This window comes from Nycticebus coucang, chromosome 9 (assembly GCF_027406575.1).
Source record: "Nycticebus coucang isolate mNycCou1 chromosome 9, mNycCou1.pri, whole genome shotgun sequence".
Classification (NCBI taxonomy): Eukaryota; Metazoa; Chordata; class Mammalia; order Primates; family Lorisidae; genus Nycticebus; species Nycticebus coucang.
The window spans coordinates 122905139-122928333 of NC_069788.1; the positions used below are offsets into that span (position 1 = coordinate 122905139).

The following is a 23195-nucleotide window of genomic DNA, read 5'->3' on the forward strand; positions in this document are numbered from 1 at the left end:
CCCTTCTGTCTTCTGAGATGCCGTGATTACAGGCCTGAGCTATACTGCCCAGCCATTTTAAGTATATGCAATTACTAAGATAATTGATAGCAGGCCTTACTTTATACTAGTATATCACTTTCTGAGAAGTTGGCGCCACCCAATTTAAAGTGGTTCCTGTGCATTATATCACATCATTCTCAATTTTATTCTTTACAGCACTTTGTACTTTTGAAATTTTCTTATTTGTTCATTGCCTGTCTCCCTCTGAAAGAATGTAAGATCCATGAGTACAAGTACTATATATTTCATTGCTTTCTTTGTAGCACATTGGAATAATGCCTTGTACATAATACATGTTTAATAAACATTTATTCAGTGATAGAACAGTGTTGAAGAATATTATCTTGAGTAGATGAGATTTCAGTAGCATATAAAAAGATTCATGGGTAATAATAAGTTAGAGACCCACAAGGAGTGTTTTTTCTCGTACAGTTTAAGAAATACTCTCTTATCCCATTTAATTATGTATTGCATTCTTTGTATATCAGTAAGAGGTTAATTGATAATGATTGTTGGTCAAATTTTTATATAATGTATGAGGTCTTAGTGAATGTTTACTGTTACTGCATTATATGAAATAAATACAATGGAATTTTACTAGTGTTCATTAAAATATGACTACTAAATAAATAAAAACTTTAAATAAGAAAAATGGCATATTTATAAAGGCTTCTATCCAGTATACATACTTCTAATGATTTATGTCAAAATGCTTAAGTTCTTGAAAGATTTTCTAACATGCTTCTTTATAAACTCCTTTCTCTTTAAACATTGCATAAAGCATAAAAATACAAACTGATCGTTTTCTAGTGTCCAACCTATATGAAATTAGTTGATATCAAGAACTTATTACAGTCAATACTTCTTTAATTTTATTCATTTATTTATATATATTTTTGAGACAGAGTCTTGCTCTGTCTCCATGGATAGAGTGCAGTGGCATCATCTTAGCTCACTGCAACCTCAAGCTCCGGGCTCAAGTGAACCTCCTCCCTCACCTTCCCAAGTAGCTGGGACTATAAGCATGTGCCTCAATACTCAGCTGATATTTCTCTATTTAGCAGAGTCAAGATCTTGTACTTACTCAGGCTGGCCTTGAGCTCCTGATCTGAAACAATCTTCCTGCTATGGTCTCCCAGAGTGCTAGGATTACTGGCATGAGCCACCATACCCAGACTTTATTTCTAATGATAGTTAGATTTCCATAGTATGAAATCTGAAAAACAGTCATTTTTACAACAACACTGATGTATGAAAGTTTAATTTTAAGAAAATTAATATGATCCAGGATATAGTGCTGAGGCAGTGTATGTACAGGTGCCTAATACAATCCCATTATAAATGCTTAATTTCCTAATTTGTTCCCAGAAGCTAAAATGATGTCTGGCTCATGGTAGGTGCTTAAAATTAGTATGTGTTGAGAGAATGAAATTAAATATATCTTTATAACATTGGCTTAAATTTGAATAGATTTCTTTCTTGCAAACTTTCCTAGGGCTAATGAAAAATGTGAAGATTATCTTTATCTGTGCAGATTTAACATGTTGGTTTCCTAAACTCGTTTATATGTATAATTTTGTGTGGGGTGGGAAAACACCTCAAAGAACACAATTGGGTTTTGCACATTAATTATTCATTCAGCAGATATTAGCCTAGATATTGTATAGAATTTATAGATTAAATTAGTATTCTATTCTTCAGGAGCTTATATACTAGTAAAAAAAATTAAAGCATGCAAACAATTAAATGACCACACTCCCCTATTTATTTCTTTATTTATTTTTATTATTGGAGAGTCATTGAGGGCATAATAAACCACGTTACACTGATTACATTTGTTAGGCAAAGTCCCTCTTGCAACCCTGTCTTGCCCCCAAAAGGTGTGTCACACACCAAGGCCCCGCCCCCTCCAACTTCCTTCTCTCTGCTCTTCCTTTCTCCACCCCTCCCTCCTTCTTTCTCTCTCTGCTCTCCCCTTCCCCCACCCCCACCATGACCTTAATTGTCATTAATTGTCCTCATATCAAAATTGAGTACATAGGATTCATGCTTCTCCATTCCTGTGATGCTTTACTAAGAATAACGTCTTCCACTTCCGTCCAGGTTAATACAAAGTATGTAAAGTCTCCATTTATTTTAATGGTTGAATAGTATTCCATGGTATACATATACCACAGCTTGTTAATCCATTCCTGGGTTGGTGGGCATTTAGGCTGCTTCCACATTTTGGCGATTGTAAATTGAGCTGCAATGAACAGTTCACCGCGGTAATGAGATTGCAGGATCAAATGGGAGGTCTAGCTTGAGTGCTTTGAGGTTTCTCCGTACTTCCTTCCAAAAAGGTACTAGTTTGCAGTCCCACCAGCAATGTAAAAGTGTTTCCTTCTCTTCATATCCATGCCAGCATCTGCAGTTTTGAGATTTTGTAATGTGGGCCATTCTTGCTGGAGTTAGATGGTATCTCAGGACGGTTTTGATTTGCATTTCTCTAATAATTAGGGATGATGAACATTTTTTGATATGTTTGTTAGCTATTCATCTGTCTTCTTTAGAGAAGGTTCTATTCATGTCTCTTGCCCATTGATATATCGGATTGTTGGCTTTTTTTCATGTGGATTGATTTGAGTTCTCTATAGATCCTAGTTATCAAGCTTTTGTCTGATTGAAAATATGCAAATATCCTTTCCCATTGTGTAGGTTGTCTCTTTGCTTTGGTTATTGTCTCCTTAGCTGTACAGAAGCTTTTCAGTTTAATGAAGTCCCATTTGTTTATTTTTGTTGTTTGTGCACTTACCATGGCAGTCTTCTTCATGAAGTCTTTCCCCAGGCCAATGTCTTCCAGTGTTTTTCCTATGCTTTCTTTGAGATTTTTATTGTTTCATGTCTTAAATTTAAGTCCTTTATCCATCTTGAATCAATTTTTGTGAGTGGGGAAAGGTGTGGGTCCAGTTTCAGTCTTTTACATGTGGATATCCAGTTCTCCCAACACCATTTATTGAATAGGGAGTCTTTCCCCCAAGGTATGTTCTTGTTTGGTTTATCAAAGATTAGGTGGTTGTAAGATGTGAGTGTCATCTCCTGGTTTTCTATTCAATTCAGAATGTCTGTGGCTCTATTTTTGTGCCATGTATTTTTGTACCATGCTGTCTTGACCACTATGGCTTTGTAGTACAGTCTAAAATCTGGTATGGTGATGCCCCAGCTTTATTTTTATTACTAAGATCTGCCTTAGCTATACGGGGTTTTTTCTGGTTTCATACAAAATGCAGAATCATTTTTTCCAAATCTTGAAAGTACCATGTTGGTATTTCAATAGGAATGGCATTGAGTAGGTAGATTGCTTTGGGAAATACAGACATTTTAACAATGTTGATTCTTCCCAGCCGTAAGCATGGTATGTTCTTCCATTTGTTAATATCCTCTGCTATTTCCTTTCTGAGGATTTCATAGTTTTCTTTGTAGAGGCCCTTTACCTCCTTTTTTAGGTATATTCCTAGGTATTTCATTTTCTTTGAAACTATGGTGAAGGGAGTTGTGACCTTAATTAGCTTCTCATCTTGACTGTTATTGGCGTATACAAAGGCTACTGACTTGTGGACATTGATTTTATATCCTGAAACATTATTGTATTTTTTGGTGACTACCAGGAGTCTGTGCTTGAGTCTTTGGGATTCTCTAAGTATAAGATCATGTCGTCAGCAAAGAGGGAAAGTTTGACCTCCTCTGCTCCCATTTGGATTCCCTTTATTTCCTTGTCTTGCTTGATTATATTGGCTAGAACATCCAGCACTATGTTGTATAATAAAGGTGACAGAAGACAACCTTGTTTGGTTCCAGTTCTGAGAGGAAAAGCATTCATTTTACTCCATTCAGTTTACTCTGGGTTTGTCATACATAGCTTCAATCAGTTTCAGAAATGTGCCACCTATGACTATACTCTTCAGTGTTTGAATTAAAAAAGGGTGCTGGATTTTATTGAATGCTTTTTCTGCATCTATTGAGAGGATCCTATGGACTTTATTTTTGCTTTTGTTAATATGGTGGATAACGTTTATGGACTTGCATGTGTTAAACCAGCCTTGTATCACTGGGATAAAAATTACTTGACCATGATGTATAACTTTTGATGATAAGCTATAATCTGTTGGCTAGGATTTTGTTGAGAATTTTTGTATCTATATTCATGAGTGAAATTGGTCTGAAATTCTCCTTTTTAGTTGGGTCTTTCCCTGGTTTTGGTATCAGGGTGATGTTTGCTTCATAGAATGTGTTGGGGTCATGTCCTTACTCTTCAATTTTTTGGAATAATTTCTGCAATATGAGAATAAGTTCTTCCTTGAAGGTTTTATAGAATTCTGGTGTGAAGCCACCTGGACCAGGGCATTTTTTTGTTGGAAGACTTTATTGTTTCTTTAATCTCAGTGCTTGAAATTGTTCTGTTCAGGAGCTCTATTTCTTCCTGGGTAAGTCTAGGGATTGATGTGATTCCAAATATTGATCCATTTCCCTCATATTGTCAAATTTCTGGGCATAGAGTTTCCGGTGGTATTCAGAGATAATCTCTTGTGTCTCTGTGGGATCAGTTGTTATTTCCCCATTATCATTTCTGATTGAGGTTACTAGAGATTTTACTTTTCTCTTTCTAGGTATTTTGGTCAAAGTTTTATCTATTTTATTTATTTTTTCAAAAAACCAACTCCTAATTTTCTGAATGATTCTTTTGTTTTCAATTTCTTTGATCTCTGATATAATTATGGAGATTTCTTTTCTTCTACTGGGGTTAAGCTTAGATTGGTCTTCTTTTTCCAATTCCATAAGATGGATTGTGAGTTTGTTGGTGTGCTCTCTTTCTGTTTTTTGAATGTAGATATCTAAAGCGATAAATTTTCCTCTCAAAACTGCTTTTGCGGTATCTCACAGGTTTTGGTAGCTTGTGTCTTCATTGTTGTTATGCTCAAGCAAGTTAATGATTTCCTGTTTTATTTCTTCCTGTACCCAACTGTCATTCAACAGAAGGTTGTTTAATTTCCATGCCTTTGTGTGGGGTTGAACATTTTGCTAGAGTTGAGTGCCCTATGATCTGAGAATATACAAGGCAAAATTTCAGTTCTTTTTATTCTGTTGATAATTGTTTTGTGTCCCAGGATATGATCAATTTTAGAGAATGTTCCATGAGGCAATGAGAAGAATGTATATCCTTTATCTTTGGAATGCAGTATTCTATATGCGTCTGTCAAACACAGTTGTTCTAGGGTGTCATTTAAATCTCTTATATCTTTGTTTAATTTCTGTTTAGAGGATCTGTCCAGCTCTGTAAAAGAAGTGTTAAAGTCCCCTGTTATTATGGTATTATGGGATATCATATTGCTCAGACTGAGTAAGGTCTGTTTTAAAAATCTGGGATCATTTAAACTGGGTGCATAAATATTTAGAATTGAAACATCTTCTTGTTGTATTTTTCCCTTGACCAATATAAAGTGACCATCTTTGTATTTTTTGCCTTTAGTTGCTTTAAGTCCACATGTATCTGAAAATAAGACTGCAACCCGTCTTTTCTTCTGAATACCATTTGCCTGAAAAATTGTCTTCCAGCCCTTGACTCGGAATTTTAATTTGTCTTTTGAAGCCAGGTGTTTCCTGAAGACGGCAAATGGATGGCTTATGTTTTTTAATCCAGTCAGCCAATCTATCTCTCTTCAGTGGAGAATTCAAGCCATTAACATTTATTGAGATAATTAATAAGTGTGGTAGTATTCTATTCATCTTGTTTTGTGAGAGTTCATTGCTTAGTTTTATTTTTTGCATCAATGTGGAAGTTAGGTTCTGTCCTTTCATTTCTGAGTTCTTACTTTGCTGCTGATCCATTGTGATGGTCAGTGTGTAGAACAGGTTGAAGTATTTCCTGAAGAGCTGGTCTTGTTGTGGTGAATTTCCTCAATATTTGTTTGTGTGTAAATGATTCAATTTCTCCATCAATTTTGAAGCTTAGCTTAGCAGGATATAGAATTCTGGGCTGTAAATTGTTCTATTTAAGTAAATTAAAGGTAGATGACCATTGTCTACTTGCTTGGAAAGTTTCATTAGAGAAGTCTGCAATCACCCTGATGGATTTGCCACTGTAGGTTAGTTGGCGCTTCCTCCCGGCAGCTTGAAGAATCTTTTATTTTGTCTTGACTTTGGACAGGTTCATCACAATGAGTCTTGGAGAAACTCTGTTAGGAGTTGAGGCAACCTGGGGTCCAATATCCCTCTGAAAGGAGTGTGTCAGAATCTTTGGTGATATTTGGGAAATTTTCATTTATAATATTCTCTAGTATGGCTTCCATTCCCCTGGGGCATTATTCTTCCCCTTCTGGGATTCCTATAACTCGTATGTTTGAACACTTCATAAAGTCCCATAATTCTGTCAGTGATCGTTCTGCTTGCTCTCTCTTCTTTTCTGACTCTTTAATTATCTGAGTTACCTCAAGAACTTTGTCCTCTACCTCAAAAATTCTTTAATCTGCTTCATCTGATCTGTTGCTGATACTTTCTATTGCATTTTTAAGTTCACTATTTGCTTCAGTTCCTTCACCTCTGCTATATCCTTTCTATATTCTTCTTATATAGATTTGTTTTGGTTATTTGATTCTGTTTTTGGATTTCCTTTTGGTTATTTTCCACTTTATCAGCAGTTTTCTTCATTCCATCTTTTCCTTCATTGTTTTCATCATGTGTATTCTAAATTCCCTTTCTGTCACTTCTAACATTTCTTTATAGGTGCAATCCTCTGCAGTAGCTACCTCACGGTCCCTTGGAGGGGTTGCTCTGGACTGGTTCTTCATGTTGCCAGGAGTTTTCTGCTGATTCTTCCTCATGAGTGATTTCTTTTATCTGTTTCCTTGCGCTAATCTTCCTTTCACTTCGTCTTGCTCTTTAAGTTGCTGTGCCTGTGGACTAGGGTTTTCATGAGTCCTTTTGGTACAGGACCAGAAGGATGAGCAAGAACGGATAAAAGAAAGAAAGAAAAGAAAAAAGAGAAAGGAGAGGGGGTGGGTAAATGGAAATATTGACAAAAAGAAGTGAGGCACAGAAAGAGGGAGACAGAGCAATATAGGTGTACAGTAGGGTACTTTGACCCAACCTTAAAAAAACTCCAACCTCTGGGGGTGGTTGGGTGGTTCCCTTGAGGTCAGCAGCTCTTTGCTATCCTTTTCAGACATAGTATTCCACCTTCACCAAGTTCAGAGGAAAGTCAAAAATTCTATAAATGAAACCAAAACAAGCAAACAGAAAACTTCACTGGATCAAATTGGAGGGAAAACCAAATAATAAGGGTAGAAACAGTAGCAATAATGAAGTTCTAATTATTGAAAAAGACAACGTTGGGAAATTGTATTTTAACTAGAAAAATGGAGAAAGAAAGGAAAGAGAAAAGAAAAATCTATAGAGAAAAGGTTGAAATTAAAAAACAAAACAACAACATCAAACTAAAAACAAAGCAGTATATATATCTTCCTGAATATTGTCTGGGCAACAGGTGAACTTCTTGGGTATGAGATGTCAATCATAATGCTGATATGACTAGAGGCCTCTGCTGATTTCTCAAGCCCTGCAGGGTGAAGAGCCTAAATCTCTCCTCAGCCCTATTAAAAGGCACTTTAAACTTCTAAACTTGGCTAAGCAGAAGCTTTCCCAGCAAAGCGCTTGTTGCTGGGGATTACTGGTGAAGTGGCTATCCACTTACCCAGTGTGCCAAAACTGGTCGCTTCTGCCCCTGAGGGCTAAGGCATAAGGTGGCTTAGTCCCCGCCCACCTTTAGGCTGCTCAATCACTAGATTACTAGCTCCCGCCCGATCCTTTCTCTGCGACCCTGAGGGCCACGCTTGCCAGGGCAGTTCTCTCACAATGACTCCACGTGACCTACAGCTGAACACTATTAGCTCCCTCCGGCTCAGCAGCTCAGTCTGGGGCCCTAGATAATGCCCAAAGTTCTCCACACTCCTGCCCAAGCTCTCGCAAGGCAGTTCAACTTAGTACCAAGTCCAAAAACAACAAAACAGCTCACAGGTAAGGCTTTTCCAGTTTGCAGTCTCACTGCAGCTGTACTTATAGCTGCTGGGGGGATTAGACCAAATGAACACACATAATCACTTGCCAGTTTTCCACTGCTTTTGTCTTCCTCTTGGGGTCCAGACGTCTCTTGCTGACTCCCTATGTCCTCAAAGGGATGATTATAGGTAGATCCCACCAGTCAGAGATGCCTGGAGTCTTATCTCCCCAGACTCACTGTGCCCAGTTCCAAGGAAGCTGTTACTTGGCTGCCATCTTGCTCGGATCCCACACCCCAAAATTTTTAAGTTAAATTTTAAACTTAAACCAGTGATAAACCATGTTACCAGGTGGTACCCTTTCTTAAAATAATCTTAGATTTTTAAAATTAGATCTGGGTGCTAGGGCTTTATGGTCTATCTCAGGGCCTTAAGCATGGAAAGTGCTAAAAATAATCATGTACAGAATTTATTGAGTATGCTGTGTAAGATTAGAAATCTTGGTTTTATATTTAGTAGATTTCTAATGAGATTGAAATCTTTGGCATCATTTAGACAACAGGATATCCTAGAAAAAATAAGATTAATGTTACTTTATGTTAATTAAAATGATATCTGATATAAATACTATGAATGGCAGGAATCAAGCCAAGTATGGAGATATTTGTAGAATACTCTGTTCTAAGCAAGACTGATTCATTAAGGTTTAATGTATGAATCAATATTTTTTCTTCTTATTGAAGTCAATAAACATATGCTTGCTTCTTAAATCAAAGCAGAATTTCTAGAGGGGAACACTGCCTAAACCAAAAGAAGTTAGTGTCTATCACATTGTTTGCACCAAAAATTGATAATAAAAGTTATTAAAATAGACATACTATTTCTTTGGAGCAAAACATTTGCTGAAGATTTTAGTGAAAATTTTCATGTTTAGCTCCTCTGACATCATTTATTAATTCACCAAACCTGTGCTAATTTATCATGATTTTAGTACTCACTATGTGCTAGGTGTACAGAGGTAACTAAAATAGTATCTGTACCTTCATAATCAAATGAAGATGTCTCTCAGTAAATAATTACAATAATGGGACAGATATGAGTCAGATACTAGTCAGCAGAGTTGAGAAAGTTCTTGTCTTTGCTTATCTCTTACGATGAGATAAGTGTTGTGAAAGTTATATGGAATCTGGAAGGGTGACTAGGAGTTGTGAAGTGATGAACATTCAGGATAGGGGTATGTATAAACTTAAAGGTAAGAAATTGCCTGATACATTTATGTAACTTATTGATAATTGATCATGGCTGGAACATAGAAGGACTGTGAAAGGATGAGAAAAGAATTAGAGCCAGCAATCAGCTTTATAAAGGAAATTGTCTCAGCAAACTTCTTAAGGTATTCAATGTGAATTAAAATAAAGATGTTATGTTCAAATTGCATTTTAGGAAGACCAGACAACAGCAGCCATGATATCGATACTATAGCGTGGCCCTAATAGTGCCTTACTTAGAGAAGAAGGGAAATTATAGCTAAATGTACCTTTATTTATAAAATACTCAATTCAAAATTTTATAAATAGGTGTCCAGCATATATAACATATTTTATAAAAAAATATTTAATGAATATTTCATAAAGACAGTTACAATTAGGTACAATTTTCCACTTTCCCTATATATGGCAACTTTTGGGATACTTTGTTTTAAAATTTAGAAGGTACATCTTAAAGTAAGTCACTGTAAATGGAGGAATAGGCATTTTCAAGATTAATTAAGGCATGTAGAAATGTACCTCAATCATTTATTATAGTAGGAACTGAGAAAAAAGAACACGTCCAAGAAGATGTCCACATTTTTGACATGACTTAACTTGATCAGTTAACATTTACCATGATAATTTGGGAAAACTGGAAGACAAGCAGATTTGATTGAAGGCAGAAAATGAAAATATTTCTAAGCAACTCTAAATCACCCTTAAACATTCCTATTCCTAAATAAACGTGGGCCAACTTTTTTTCTGCAATAGCTTTTATAGTGGCAATAATTACTATCTACAAATTTCTTATTTTCATGATAATGACATTATTTAGAAAAGTCATGTAATTAAAAGTCTCTTAAAGGAACTTTATATTAAAGAAATAAATTCATTAGCACATTTACCAAAATAAATGAGGAGAGCCAAATGGAATTGTGTTTCAGTTGGCAGTTGCTGATAATACACAAAAGAAGGCATGAAACATTCTTCGGGATAGATGGCAGTGTTAGTCTAGCAAAGAAAAAAGCCTAAATGAATTTAAAATGATAAAAATTATACGAAATATCATCTCTAGCCACAGTGGAATCAAGCTAAAAATCAATAAAAAACAGAAACTAGAAAATGCATAACGTGGTAAATCTCTAGCCACAGTGGAATCAAGCTAAAAATCAATGAAAAACGGAAACTAGAAAATGCATAACATGTGGTAAACAATGCATTTTTAAACAATCAGGGGTTTAAAGAAGAAATCACAAGTGTAATTAGAAAATACCTTGAGGTGAATGAAATAACAACACAACATACACCTGTAAATCCTAGCACTCTGGGAGGCTGAGGCAGATGGATTGCTTGAGCTCAGGATTTTGAGACCAGCCTCAGCAAGAGCGAGACATCTCTAAAAATAGCCAGATGTTATGTCAGGCACTTGTAGTCCCAGCTACTTGGGAGGCTGAGTCAAAAGGATTACTTGAGCCTAAGAGTTTGAGCTTGCTGTGAGGTGAGACACCACTGCCCTCTATTGAGGGTGCCAAAGTGAGATTCTGTCTTAAAGGGGAAGGTAACAAACACAACATTTATAGAACTTACAGGATATAATGAAAGCAAGTGCTGAGAGAGAAATTTATAGCTATAAATGTTTACATTAAAAAGCAAGCATCTCAACCTTACACTTTGATGAACTAGAAAAAAAGAAACCCAATGCTAGACATTGGAGCTGTGTAGGAGCAGAGTTTCATATGCTACTGATTACTGAAGTTCATTTGCTGTCTATTTAAATTAAATTATTGTAATTTAGGATGTTAAATGTGTTTCCCCTAACCACAAGGAAAATACCTACGAGAAATACATAAAAGGAAATGAGAAGATAGAAAGATTCAGTACAAGGAAAATATAAGTCAGCTAAACTCAATAGAAAGCAGTAATTGTGGGAAGGAAAAGTGAAAGGAAGGAAATAATAAACATTAGTGTGGAAATAAATGAAATGGAGAATAGAAAAACGAGCTAAAAAACAAGTCAGTTCTTTGAAAGATCATCAAATTGACAAAAGGTTAGCTAGATTCACTTAGGAAAAGCAGAAGGTTTTTTGGTTCGTTTGTAGAGTACCATGACATCAGCCTCGTTCACAGCAACTTCAAACTCCTGGGTTTAGACTACAGGTGCCTGCCACAATGCCTAATTTGTGGTATTTTTAGTAGAGACGAGGTCTCACTCTTACCCAGACTGGTCTCAAATTCCTAAGCTCAAGAGGTCTTCCTGTTTTGGCCTCCCTGAGTGCTAGGATTGCCAGCATGAGCCACATGCTTGGCCTCCAACAGTTTTGTTTGTTTGTTCGTTTTCAATAATGCCTATGACTCAGTTGTTGTTTTTTTTTTAGTTTTTTTCTAGATTGTTTCTGTTTTCTGGAATTTTTTCCTGGTGTTTATATTGCCTTTCGTCTTCTTTTTCAGTTCTGTATTTAGCATAATGTGGAAGTTTTCTGAGCTTCCTTTGTATTTGGCTACTTGACCAAACAGTTCCCTTATTATGTCTTATATATTACATGACTGGTGTACCTTAGATGAAGTTAATTGAGTTAAAATTCAATAGTGTTTTCAGCATTTAATTATGGCATGTTAAGTCTAGGAAATCATTCTCCAATCAAAATATGAACACTAGTTTTATTAGCTGGAGCACATGATAATGAAAGAATTTAAATGCATACTTACCTAAAAAAATATTAGGTTGAATTTTTGTTAATGGAAGTGAAAATGACGTGTATTAATTTACATTGAAGAGAGGAGATATGCATACATAAGTTCCTTATGTATATACTCCCTTTTCTGATAATGGCATACTTACAAACTCAAGGAATCTGAACGTTCCTTTGTAAGCCCTGAGTTAGAGCAAAGGCAGATAGGGAATTTTGCAGCTTAAGAACAAGAATACCTGATAGAGATAAGAAGGGATCCACAAATGCCCTGTGTGTTACTGTAAATTTTCTAGTAGCCACATTTTAAAAAGTACAAAAAGAATAAAATTAACTTTAATAATATATTTCATTGAACCTAATTTATCCAGAATATTATTTTAACACATAATCAATATTTTAAAATTCACTTTTACATATTTAAAATCTGGTATGTATTTTATGGTTACATACATCTCAATGTCTTTAATCACTAGTTTCTTCATTTACTTAAGATAAATTACTGAGTGGTGGTGCCTGTGGCTCAAAGGAGTAGGGCGCCAGCCCCATATGCTGGAGGTGGCAGTTTCAAACCCGGCCCCAGCCAAAAACTGCAAAAAAAAAAAAAAGAAAAGAAAAATTACTGAATCTCTCTGTAGCTCAATTTATAAATTTTTACAATAGAGACAGTTGTAAGAATTAAATTTGATTTTATATATGTGTATAAATATTAAGTGTGTGTGTGCATATATATATATAAAATATGCCTGCCTGGCACATGATACTATACAAATCTTAGTTGTTTTCTAAAAATTTTTTATATACGTGAACATGAACTATAATGGCATCACTACCTCAAGGCAAAGAATGTATGGTAGGTATTAAGTTATTTATAACCGCCAAATTCTTTTCTCTCTCCCTTGGACAGTGCTATGCATACATATCACTTTTACTGTGTTGCGTGACTGGGGACGCGAACAAACGGCAGCTTTGCTGTGGGTGTAAACTCGCTCCTGTAATTATTAAGTCAAGAAACAGACTAAATGGGATGGGATAGCGTGTAGCGATGTTCTTTATTTAGGGGTTTGATTTTATACCTTTCTAGTTATGTACATACTTAATCTATGATCTGTTAGTTTCACCATTACCTCATTTTACCTATCTGAAATTAACTTGAAAGGAAATATCCTGTTACCACATCAACACAATCACTTTTGTAGTAAACATCTTCTTCTAGACACTGACTAATCTCTGGGCAGGTATCTAAATAAAGATCACAAAGAAGAAAGTAGCCACAGGGAAACAAAGTTAATGGCAGAATATCTTCAAGCGTTCACTCAGTTTACTCAGTATGAAGTAACGACTGTGTCTTTTCCTCAGGGCAGAACACCTATAGACCTCTGACAATATGTTGTTAACATACGTCTACTCTCTGGCCCGTATGTCTGAGGAAGGGTGGCATGCCCTTTGATCTCAGGCTTCACAGGGTGCACAACTTCAGACAATGGGCTTGTGGAGTTTTTAACTCCAGGAGAGCCAACTCTGTGTGTGTCCCAGGGGGACCCAGTTTCCTTAAGCCTCTGGAAAAAAAGCAAGCCATTTTAAACTCACACTGAGTTCACTTTGTGTGCTTAATGTAGGATATGTTTATTTCTAAATATTATCCTACATACTGTCTATTTTTGAAAAGAGACAGTATTAGTATTGGTTCATCATTTCTGGTACAACAGTATAAGATGTTAATTGTATTACAAGGGAAACTTGGGGAGTGGAAGGAAGGAAGGGGGTAGTGAATTCTCTACTTTCTGCTCAATTTTTTTGTAAACCTACAATTTCAGTAAAAAGTAAAATCTGTTAATTTTTTTTTTAAATAAAAGCAAACTCCATGTCTGCTATCAGTTCCTGATGCATGTTACTTGTGACAGAATCCACCATTAAATTAACAGTTTCAGCGTTATTAAAATCATCAAAAAGAGGAGTTTAGATATGGATAAAATTCTAACATAATGATTGCTCTTCAAGTAGTCATTCATTATCCTTATCTTTAAAACTAATAAATGAAGGACATAAGTACAATAAGGTTGTTTATCCTCCACGATTATTGAGATTGACATTGAGAAGTTACTGGTGGCACTCTCATGCTAAAGGCAGAAATCTTCCATATTTTTTAAACACTGTTGCTGGTTTTGAGAATATTTTCTTTTTTTTTAATTTCAGATTGGGTGGGACTATATCAGCATACAAGATAGTACCAGACGAAGTGGAAGAAATCAAGGTATAGTATGACATTTTCCGTTTATTTTGGTGGGGAGGTGGGTAAAGAATTGTTCACTCTTTATTTTTTACTTTTTTTCTTTTTTGAGACAGAGTCTCGAGCTGTCGCCCTGGGTAGAGTGCCAGGTCATCGTAACTCACAGCAACTTCCAACTCTTGGGCTCAAGCAATCCTCTTGCCTCAGTTTTTATCTATTTTTAGTAGAAATGGAGGTCTCACTTTTTTGCTCAGGCTGGTCTCAAACCTGCGAGCTCAAGCTATCCACTCCCTTCGGCCTCCCGGAGTGCTAGGATTACAGGCATGAGCCACCACGCCTGGCTTGCTTGCTCTTTATTATGATTCAGTATTTGGATATATTAGGACATCATTTAAATTCCAGTTATTCTCTTTGGATTAAAAATTTATATCACCATCAGATTTCATGTACCATTTGAAATGCATGGAAAATATGAGGAGAATCCCAAAGGAAACCTTTATTGTGCTGTTATTTGAAAGCTACATTAGAAAATACTGTGTATAAGCATTACTATGCTTAATGGATTATCTTTTAATCTTGTTGCAATTTCTTTCCCTTGTATGCCTTTACCAATTTTATATAGTATCAAGTCTTTTATTAAATATTTCCTGGTTCCTTTGAAAACACAACATGTCAGTTTTAATTAAAAATTTACATTGTAATGAATGAAAATTTGACTTTCTAAAAATTAGAGCACTACTGTATTCTTTAGATATGGTTAAAAGTCTAATATTGGATTAATATTCCATAAGACTTGGAGATAAAAGTAACATTGGATTAATACTCCATAAGATTATAAACAAATCTAACATTTAACTTAAGTCTTGCGAAGTATTTACCTTCTAACATAACACATTGCCCTTGTTCAAAAGAAGTATATCATCTATTGAAAATTGAACTTACTGTCTGTTTTACAAGTACAAGTTAATAATTAGATAGCAATTGTCAAGGATAAACAGAATGCTAACTGGTTGTTAAAAATGACATGTAAAGATATCAACCAGTAATTAAGCTTAATTTGTTTAAACTTTTCAATATCAAGTTCAATAAATTCAAAACTTTCTGTATTATTTTTCTGTATTTCTCTGTATTATTTTTAAATCTTAAGGCCATTTATCTTTCTTATGAGACATACTGTTAACTTTCATGACAAGTGTTTTAATAAGTAATCAATATCAGGAATTAACTGTCATAGTCTAGCATCAAAAAAAATCTTCCAAGATTTTTCTTTCAGGAGACTCATTTCAACTTGATACAAATTCATAAAATATTTTAACTGGGAAAAACCTTAGGTCTAATCCAGATTCTTCATTTTTCAGAGGAAGAAAGGGAAGTGAATAAAGATTTGTTTGAAGTTCAGAAATTGCTTCAAAAAATACAAGCAAATGTTGTTCAGGGGTCAGAAAAACATGTGTTTATTATTTCTTGAAATACATGTTATAATGACTCAAAAAAACTTTAGGCAATCAACAAATATATATATATAAATAATTAGACAACATTTTTATAAAGGCTGTTGAGTTGAAAAATATTTTAAAGTTACTCTGTCTTACAATACAGTTAAAATGTATATTCAGGGCAGCGCCTGTGGCTCAGTGAGTAGGGCGCCGGCCCCATATGCTGAGGGTGGCGAGTTCAAACCCAGCCCCGGCCAAACTGCAACAAAAAAATAGCCGGGCGTTGTGGCGGGCGCCTGTAGTTCCAGCTGCTCGGGAGGCTGAGGCAAGAGAATCACATAAGCCCAAGAGTTAGAGGTTGCTGTGAGCCGTGTGACGCCACGGCACTCTACCCGAGGGCGGTACAGTGAGACTCTGTCTCTACCAAAAAAAAAAAAAATGTATATTCAATAATAAAGTGTCTGGGCCGGGCATGGTGACTCAAACCTGTAATCCCAGCACTTGGAAGGCCAAGGTGGGTGGATTTCCTGAGCTCACAAATTCGAGACCAGACTGAGCAAGAGTGAGACTCCATCTCTAAAAAATAGCCGGCTGTTGCAGCAGGCTCCTATAGTCCCAGCTACTTGGGAGGCTGAGGCAAGAGGATCACCTGAACCCAAAAGCTTGAGGTTGCTGTAAGCTAAGATACCACAACACTCTACTGAGGGTGACCAACTGGGACTCTCTCAAAAAAAGAAAATTAATAAAAATAAAATATAAGTTTCCTATGGAAATGAATAAGAAGAACACCTGGTTATTTGAAAAAGTTAATCAGTAAAGTCATTGTAGGAGATAGTTTAGGAACTTGGAGTTTTATACAAAGGCAAAGAACTTTTGAAAACATAAATATGAAATAATGTGGCACCAAATCAAAGGGCATAATATAAAGACTGGGAAAATATAGGGCAGGATGTAGGTCACTGTACCATGTTAAGAAATTTGGATTTTGCCTGGACACAGTAGTTCACACCTGTAATCCTCGCACTCTGGAAGGCTGAGGCAGGAGGCTAAGGTGGGTGGACTGCTTCACCTCAGGAGTTCAAGACCAGCCTGAGCAAGAGTGAGACCCCGTCTCTACTAAAAATGAAAAACTGAGACAAGAGGATCACTTGAGAGCAAGAATTTGAGGTTGCTGTGAACTATGGTTGCTTTTTTTGGCACTCTACCGAGGATGAAAAATTGTGAGACTATTTTCTCAAAAAATAAACAGACAGAGAAATTTGGATTTTATCCTGAAAATTATGGAGTGCCATTGTGTGGTTTTTAAACAGGAAATTAACATAGCTAATTGGTAACTTGTAAAAGCTTTTCTATGATGAGTGAGAAAAATGATCTCAGTGGAATAGAAGGAGGTACTGACTTCAAGGAAGGAGACCAGACTATAGGACTGTAGGCACCAGATGATTAAAACCTTAAGTATAGTAATGGCATTGAGGATGGAAAAAAATATCTAATTCAAAAAATATTATTTAAGAAAGTAGAATCAATAATGCTTGATGATTTATTGGATATTTAAGGGAAAATGGAAAGGTTGACTCAGGTTTCTGGCTTGGGGGATTGATGTTGCTGTTAACTTAAAAAATATATATGTATATATATAAATTGGAAAAGACATACAGTTGATAGGAATAAGACTGTTTTAGACTTGTTGAATTTTAGATCTCCCTCAGATAACCAAATATACAATAAGTCATTGGATAAATCAGCCCAGAACTCAGAAAGAGAGCTAGAATCTAGCGATTGATGTGAGAATTTGTTATAAGAGATAGTGGAGGCCATGCTAGTGGGTACAATATCATGGAAAAGCTATATGAAGTATTAAAGGTAGACTGAATATGAAGTGCTGGGGAAAGCTCACCCCAAAACCAGAGGGTTAATATATTCTTTAGTTTAATTAATTAGAAAAGATACTGCCTAGGGTGGCACCTGTGACTCAGTGAGTAGGGCGCCGGCCCATATGCTGAGGGTGGCGGGTTCAAACCCAGCCCCGGCCAAACTGCAACCAAAAAATAGCTGGGCGTTGTGGCGGGCGCCTGTAGTCCCAGCTGCTCGGGAGGCTGAGGCAAGAGAATCGCGTAAGCCCAAGAGTTAGAGGTTGCTGTGAGCCATGTGACGCCACGGCACTCTACCCGAGGGCGGTACAGTGAGACTCTGTCTCTACCAAAAAAAAAAAAAGAAAAAAGAAAAGATACTGCCTATTTTAAAATAGTTACCTTTTTCTAAAGGAGTAGTTTCTTTTTTTTCATTGTGTGTTTTTTAAAAATTCTATGGTTCTAAAGATTTATCCCTCCAATTACTGGAAAAAAACAGGGATGATACATAACATAATTCTTCCATCAATTACTGGTGTTATATCTAAAACTATTTCAGAGAGTTCGAGGCCTGAGGCATAAAAAAATGTAAAACTGATCTTACTTTCAAAAATATTAGAAGCTTAATATTGTATAGCATTTCACCATTTGATGCTACATTAGCATTTTTAGCTAAAATCAGATCTAATCTTTTGTATTTTGACTGATAGAAATATTGAAGCAACTGGATGTAATGTTAATTTTAGTTAGATAATATTTGAGTAATCTTAATTATCTAAACAGTACAATTAAGCTTTAATTTTATGTGTTGTCTATAATATATCACATATAAAAAATGCATGTGTAATTTCAATGTTAAAATGATATGACTGATTAAACATAATTCGATTTTTGTTAGATGTGCTAATCATTTACAATGTTTCTAGTGGTAGAAATCATTATTTAATTCATACATAGTTTGAATTAAGTGTACATTTATTGATAACACCTTAAAAAGGGAATGGATATTTTCCATCCTATATATAACTAACATTCTGAATTTTTATCATTATCAGTTTCTTGCTTTTGTTCAGTTTTAACATCTTTGTACATATCCCTAATGTTGTGTGATGGCTGCTTGGGTGGTCGATGACACGGAGGTGAAACCTCCATGTCAACCAGTGTGATGAAAATGTGTCAAACGGTTTATGAAGCTAGTGTGTGATGCCCCATGATCATATCAATGTACACAGCTATGATTTAATAAAAATAAATAAAATAAATTAAAAAAAATAGTATAGGGCAAAAAACAGCTACCAGCTCTGGTTGCAAGTAGCAAACTTCTGTATTTCAGATCAGCTTAAATAGCCAGTTCTGCACCTACACACTATTAATGTATAATCACACAATGACTTCAGTGGTTTATTGCAAAAAACAAATCCTTTCCCGGGAGCCTGCTAATCTACCGATTCTTCTACTCTAAAAATAATTATCATAAAAAACATGCTGTTTGCCCACAAACCAGTAAGTCACAAGACCACTGTGGGGGAAAAGGCTGATTGTATGCCTGATCTCTCAAACCCTTAACCACCTGAAGGCAGAAACCAATTATCTTACTAAACCACAGCCTGGAGGTTTCTAAGACTTACCAGTGAGGTGTCTGCTCTCCTGGCCCCATGCTGTGTCTCTGAACTGGACTTTTACCTCCAAAGCATTCAGGTTTAACAGCTTTTGTTTGAATTCAGTAGCGATCCCAACTGTTCTGTGCCAAGTAAGTTTCAGTTTCTGCTCGCTCTCAAGTTGGCGGCACAGAGACATATAGGCTTTTTGCCTATACTCTAAATATTAAAATTTGTGGTCTCTTTGAACTTTATGTGAACTGAATCAAATTTCATACAGCTTTTTGTGCCTTGCCTTTTTTGCTCAACAGTTTCTGTAGAATTCATCCTTGTTATTGTCTGTAATTAAGGACTTTGTTTTTGTGTTTATTTTATTGCTGTAAAATTCTCACAGATCATTGATACATCCTACTGTTGATCAACATTTAGCTTGTTTCCATTTGAGTTTTTATGAAAAGTGATCTGTAAACATTCATGTAAATGCATCCTGGTACTCATGTGTAAAAGTTTCTTTGATGTATATACTGAGGAATGGAATTCCTGGATTTTAAAGAACATGTATTTTTTAACTTTCCTATTGATGAAATCAAACTTTTTTAAAGAAGTTATGCCCGGGCGGCGCCTATGGCTCAGTCGGTAGGGCGCCGGCCCCATATACCGAGGGTGACGGGTTCAAACCCGGCCCCGGCCAAACTGCAACCAAAAAATAGCCGGGCGTTGTGGCGGGCGCCTGTAGTCCCAGCTACTCGGGAGGCTGAGGCAAGAGAATCGCTTAAGCCCAGGAGTTGGAGGTTGCTGTGAGCCGTGTGAGGCCACGGCACTCTACCAAGGGTCATAAAGTGAGACTCTGTCTCTACAAAAAAAAAAAAAAAGAAGTTATGCCCATTTATACTAAATACATGTATTTATACTAAATACCTTGAATATATACTAAATACCTTGAATGTATTTATTTTAAATATTTTTTCTTTAATCTACCTGAAATTAATGTTGGTTTAAGTTTAACTTTATTTATTTGTGCGATGACTAAGCTGATATATTAATGATTTCCAAATTTATTTTTCTAGGTCAATTTAATGAAAGCCCATCTTTTCCCCCTGGTTTGAACTGCCTCATTTATACACACTAAATTTTCCTATGCCTTTACACACACATACATAACTCTATCTTATCCTGAACGTTTGTCCCATTCATCTCCTTATTTCTTTGTCAGCGCTATACTGTTTTGGTTATAGTGCTTTTTAATACAGTAGGAAAGCTCCTGTGTTATTTTTGTTTTGTTTGCTTATGCTCATGTATTACGTGTTCTGAATAATTTACAATAACTTTATAAGATGACTACAGTATTCTACTGAAGAGATTTTCAGCTCTGGCTAAAATGGAGTGGCCTCATTTCATCTAGATCTTCCATCTTAGAACTAAAAATTTCTGTGCATTGGAAAATAAAGAAAGACTCTGAAAAGTGGAAGGAAGTTGGGGATGAGGTAAGATGGCCTACTGGAGCCAGCTTTCAACAGAGTCTGTTGTCTAGTGGGAGAGAAAATGGACAAAATGATCTCGGTGAAGCTGAAGGTCAGGAGCTGAGCTAAGAAAGAAGATTGATAAGTGCATATCATCTTTGATGAGGCAAGCTGCGACTCCAAGGAAACAAATTCCACATACAAAATCCATCACTAAGAGGATGAGAGACCTCTTCCCCAAGAGAGTGGCTTGCTACAAGCAAGCAGTAAACAAAAGACCTTTTATTTTACCCCACGGGAGAGAGCCACTAAACAGTAGGCCTCCTTCAGAGAGGTCCCACCTGTGAGCTTAGGCATTCTCCTGTACGGCATAAAATTGAACTAGTATTTTCACCACAATTCTGAATTCCCAGTCCACCCTTTCCCCCTCACCTGGCAGTCTGAAAGCCTGTCCCTACAGAGCCCAGAGTGTTTGGCAGTTCCTTGAGAGCCATGGGCATTGTGTGGACTGCTGATAAATGCGTGAAAACAGAAATTCATGTGGAAGCTGGGGGCCACAGGGAGTTAGGGACAAGTGGGAGAGAGAGAAGTGCCATGCCATTCCAGTTCGCTGGCAGGGCTCACTCCTGGGTCACAGCAATGTAAAGTATTCCCTTCTCTCCACATTCACACCAAAATCTGTAGTTTTGGGATGTTGTGATGTGAGCTAATCTTACTGGAATTAGATAATATCTCAGAGTGGTTTTGATTTGCATTTCTCTGATGATTAAAGATGTTGAACATTTTTTCATGTGTTTGTTGGCCATTCGCCTGTCATCTTCAAAAAAGTTTCTGTTCAAGTTTCTGGCCCACAAAAACATGGGGTTATTTGTTCTTTTCTTATTGATTAGTTTCAGTTCTCTGTGTATTCTAGTTATCAGACCTTTATGTGAATCATAACCTGGAAAAATCTTCTCCCATTCTGAAGGCTGTCTGTTTGCTTTACTTATAGTGCTCTTGACTATTCAGAAGCTTTTTAGTTTGATTAGACCCAAGTAATATATATTTGGTGATACTTCAATTGCCAGGGGGGTCCTCCTCATAAAATATTTTCCCAGGCCAATTTCTTCAAGTGTTTTCCCTGTACTTTCTCTTCTAGTGTTTTTATAGTTTTATGTCATAAGTTTTATTCTTTTATCCAGTGAGAATCAATTTTTGTTAGTGGTGAAAGATGAGGGTCTAGTTTTAGTCTTCTACAGGTTGCTAGCCAGTTCACCCAGCACCATTTGTTAAATAAGAAAACTTTCCCCTAATGAATGTTTTTTGATAGGCTTATCAAAGATCCAATGATGGTAAGTGTCTGGGTTTCTCTATTGTATTCCATATATCTATCTCTCTATTTTTATACCAGTACCATGCTGTTTCATTCACTATAGATTTATAGTATAGCCTCCTGATTTGTCTTTATTTCTGAGCAATGTATTGGCTATTTGAGGTTTTTTCTGATTCCATATAAAACAAAGTACTATTTTTTCAAGATCTTTAAAGTATGACATTGGTGCTGTAATAGGGATTGCATTAAATCTGTAGGTTGCTTGGGGTAGTGTGTACATTTTAACATTTTAACAATGTTGGTTCTGGGCGGCACCTGTGGCTCAAGGAGTAGGGCGCCGGTCCCATATGCCAGAGGTGGTGGGTTCAAACCCAGCCCTGGCCAAAAAAAAAAAACAATGTTGGTTCTTCCTAGCCACCAGCATGGTATGTTTTTCCATTTGTTAACATCTTCAAGTATTTCTTTTGTCAGAGTTTAATAATGCTCCTTATATAGATCTTTCATAGCCATTGTTAGGGAAATTTCCAGATATTTCATCTTTGGCACTACTGTAAAAGGAATCGAGTCCTTAACTATATTTTTGGCTTGAATATTGCTGATATATATCAAAGCTACTGATTTATAAATATTGATTTTTGTATTCTGAGACACTGCTGTATTCCATTATTACTTCTAACAGTTTCGTGGTTGAGTCCCTGGGGTTTTCCAGGTGTAAGATGATGTCATCTTCAAAGAGTAAGAGTTTGATCTCTGCTGACCCAATCTGGATACCCTTGATTGCCTTCTCTTGCCTGATTGCAATGGCTAACACTTCCATTACTGTGTTGAATAGGAGTGGAGACAATGGGTATCCTTGTATAGTTTCAAATCTGAGTGGAAATGTTTTCAATTTTACTTCATTCAATAAAATATTGGCTGTGGGTTTGTTGGGGATGGCCTCTATCAGTTTAAGAAACATCCCATCTAAGCCTATTTTCCTAAGTGTTGTGATCACGAAAGGATTCTGGATGTTATCAAAAGCTTTTTCTGCATCAGTTGAGAGAATCATATGGTCATTGTGGTTTTGCTGCCTGGGACACTCAGATTGGAACTCTTGACATTGGCTGTCTACCGGGGACCCTCCCAGGTTGAGTCGTGGTTGTGTTGTAGTGGGAGGAACTGATTCTTCTCCAGCAGTTGTCACTATTGGGGGGTGGGGTGTCTCAGTTGCTTGTATCACTCCTCAGCTGAGATTTCAACCTAAATCCATGACTCATTAGGATAGGATAGAAGCTGGCTGACTGCAAGACAGAGCCAGCTAG

At 36.3% G+C, this 23195-nt stretch overlaps 1 protein-coding gene across 11 annotated transcripts in view; it reads left to right on the forward strand.

Moving 5' to 3' along the window:
* Positions 1–23195, forward strand: part of GPHN (gephyrin) — a 708676-nt gene that overhangs the window by 266084 nt on the left and 419397 nt on the right. For all 11 annotated transcript variants that reach the window (XM_053602269.1, XM_053602258.1, XM_053602260.1 and 8 more), the window contains exon 3: positions 14205–14262. In XM_053602269.1, coding sequence (XP_053458244.1) covers positions 14205–14262 — 58 coding nt within the window. The remainder of the gene's footprint in view (positions 1–14204; positions 14263–23195) is intronic.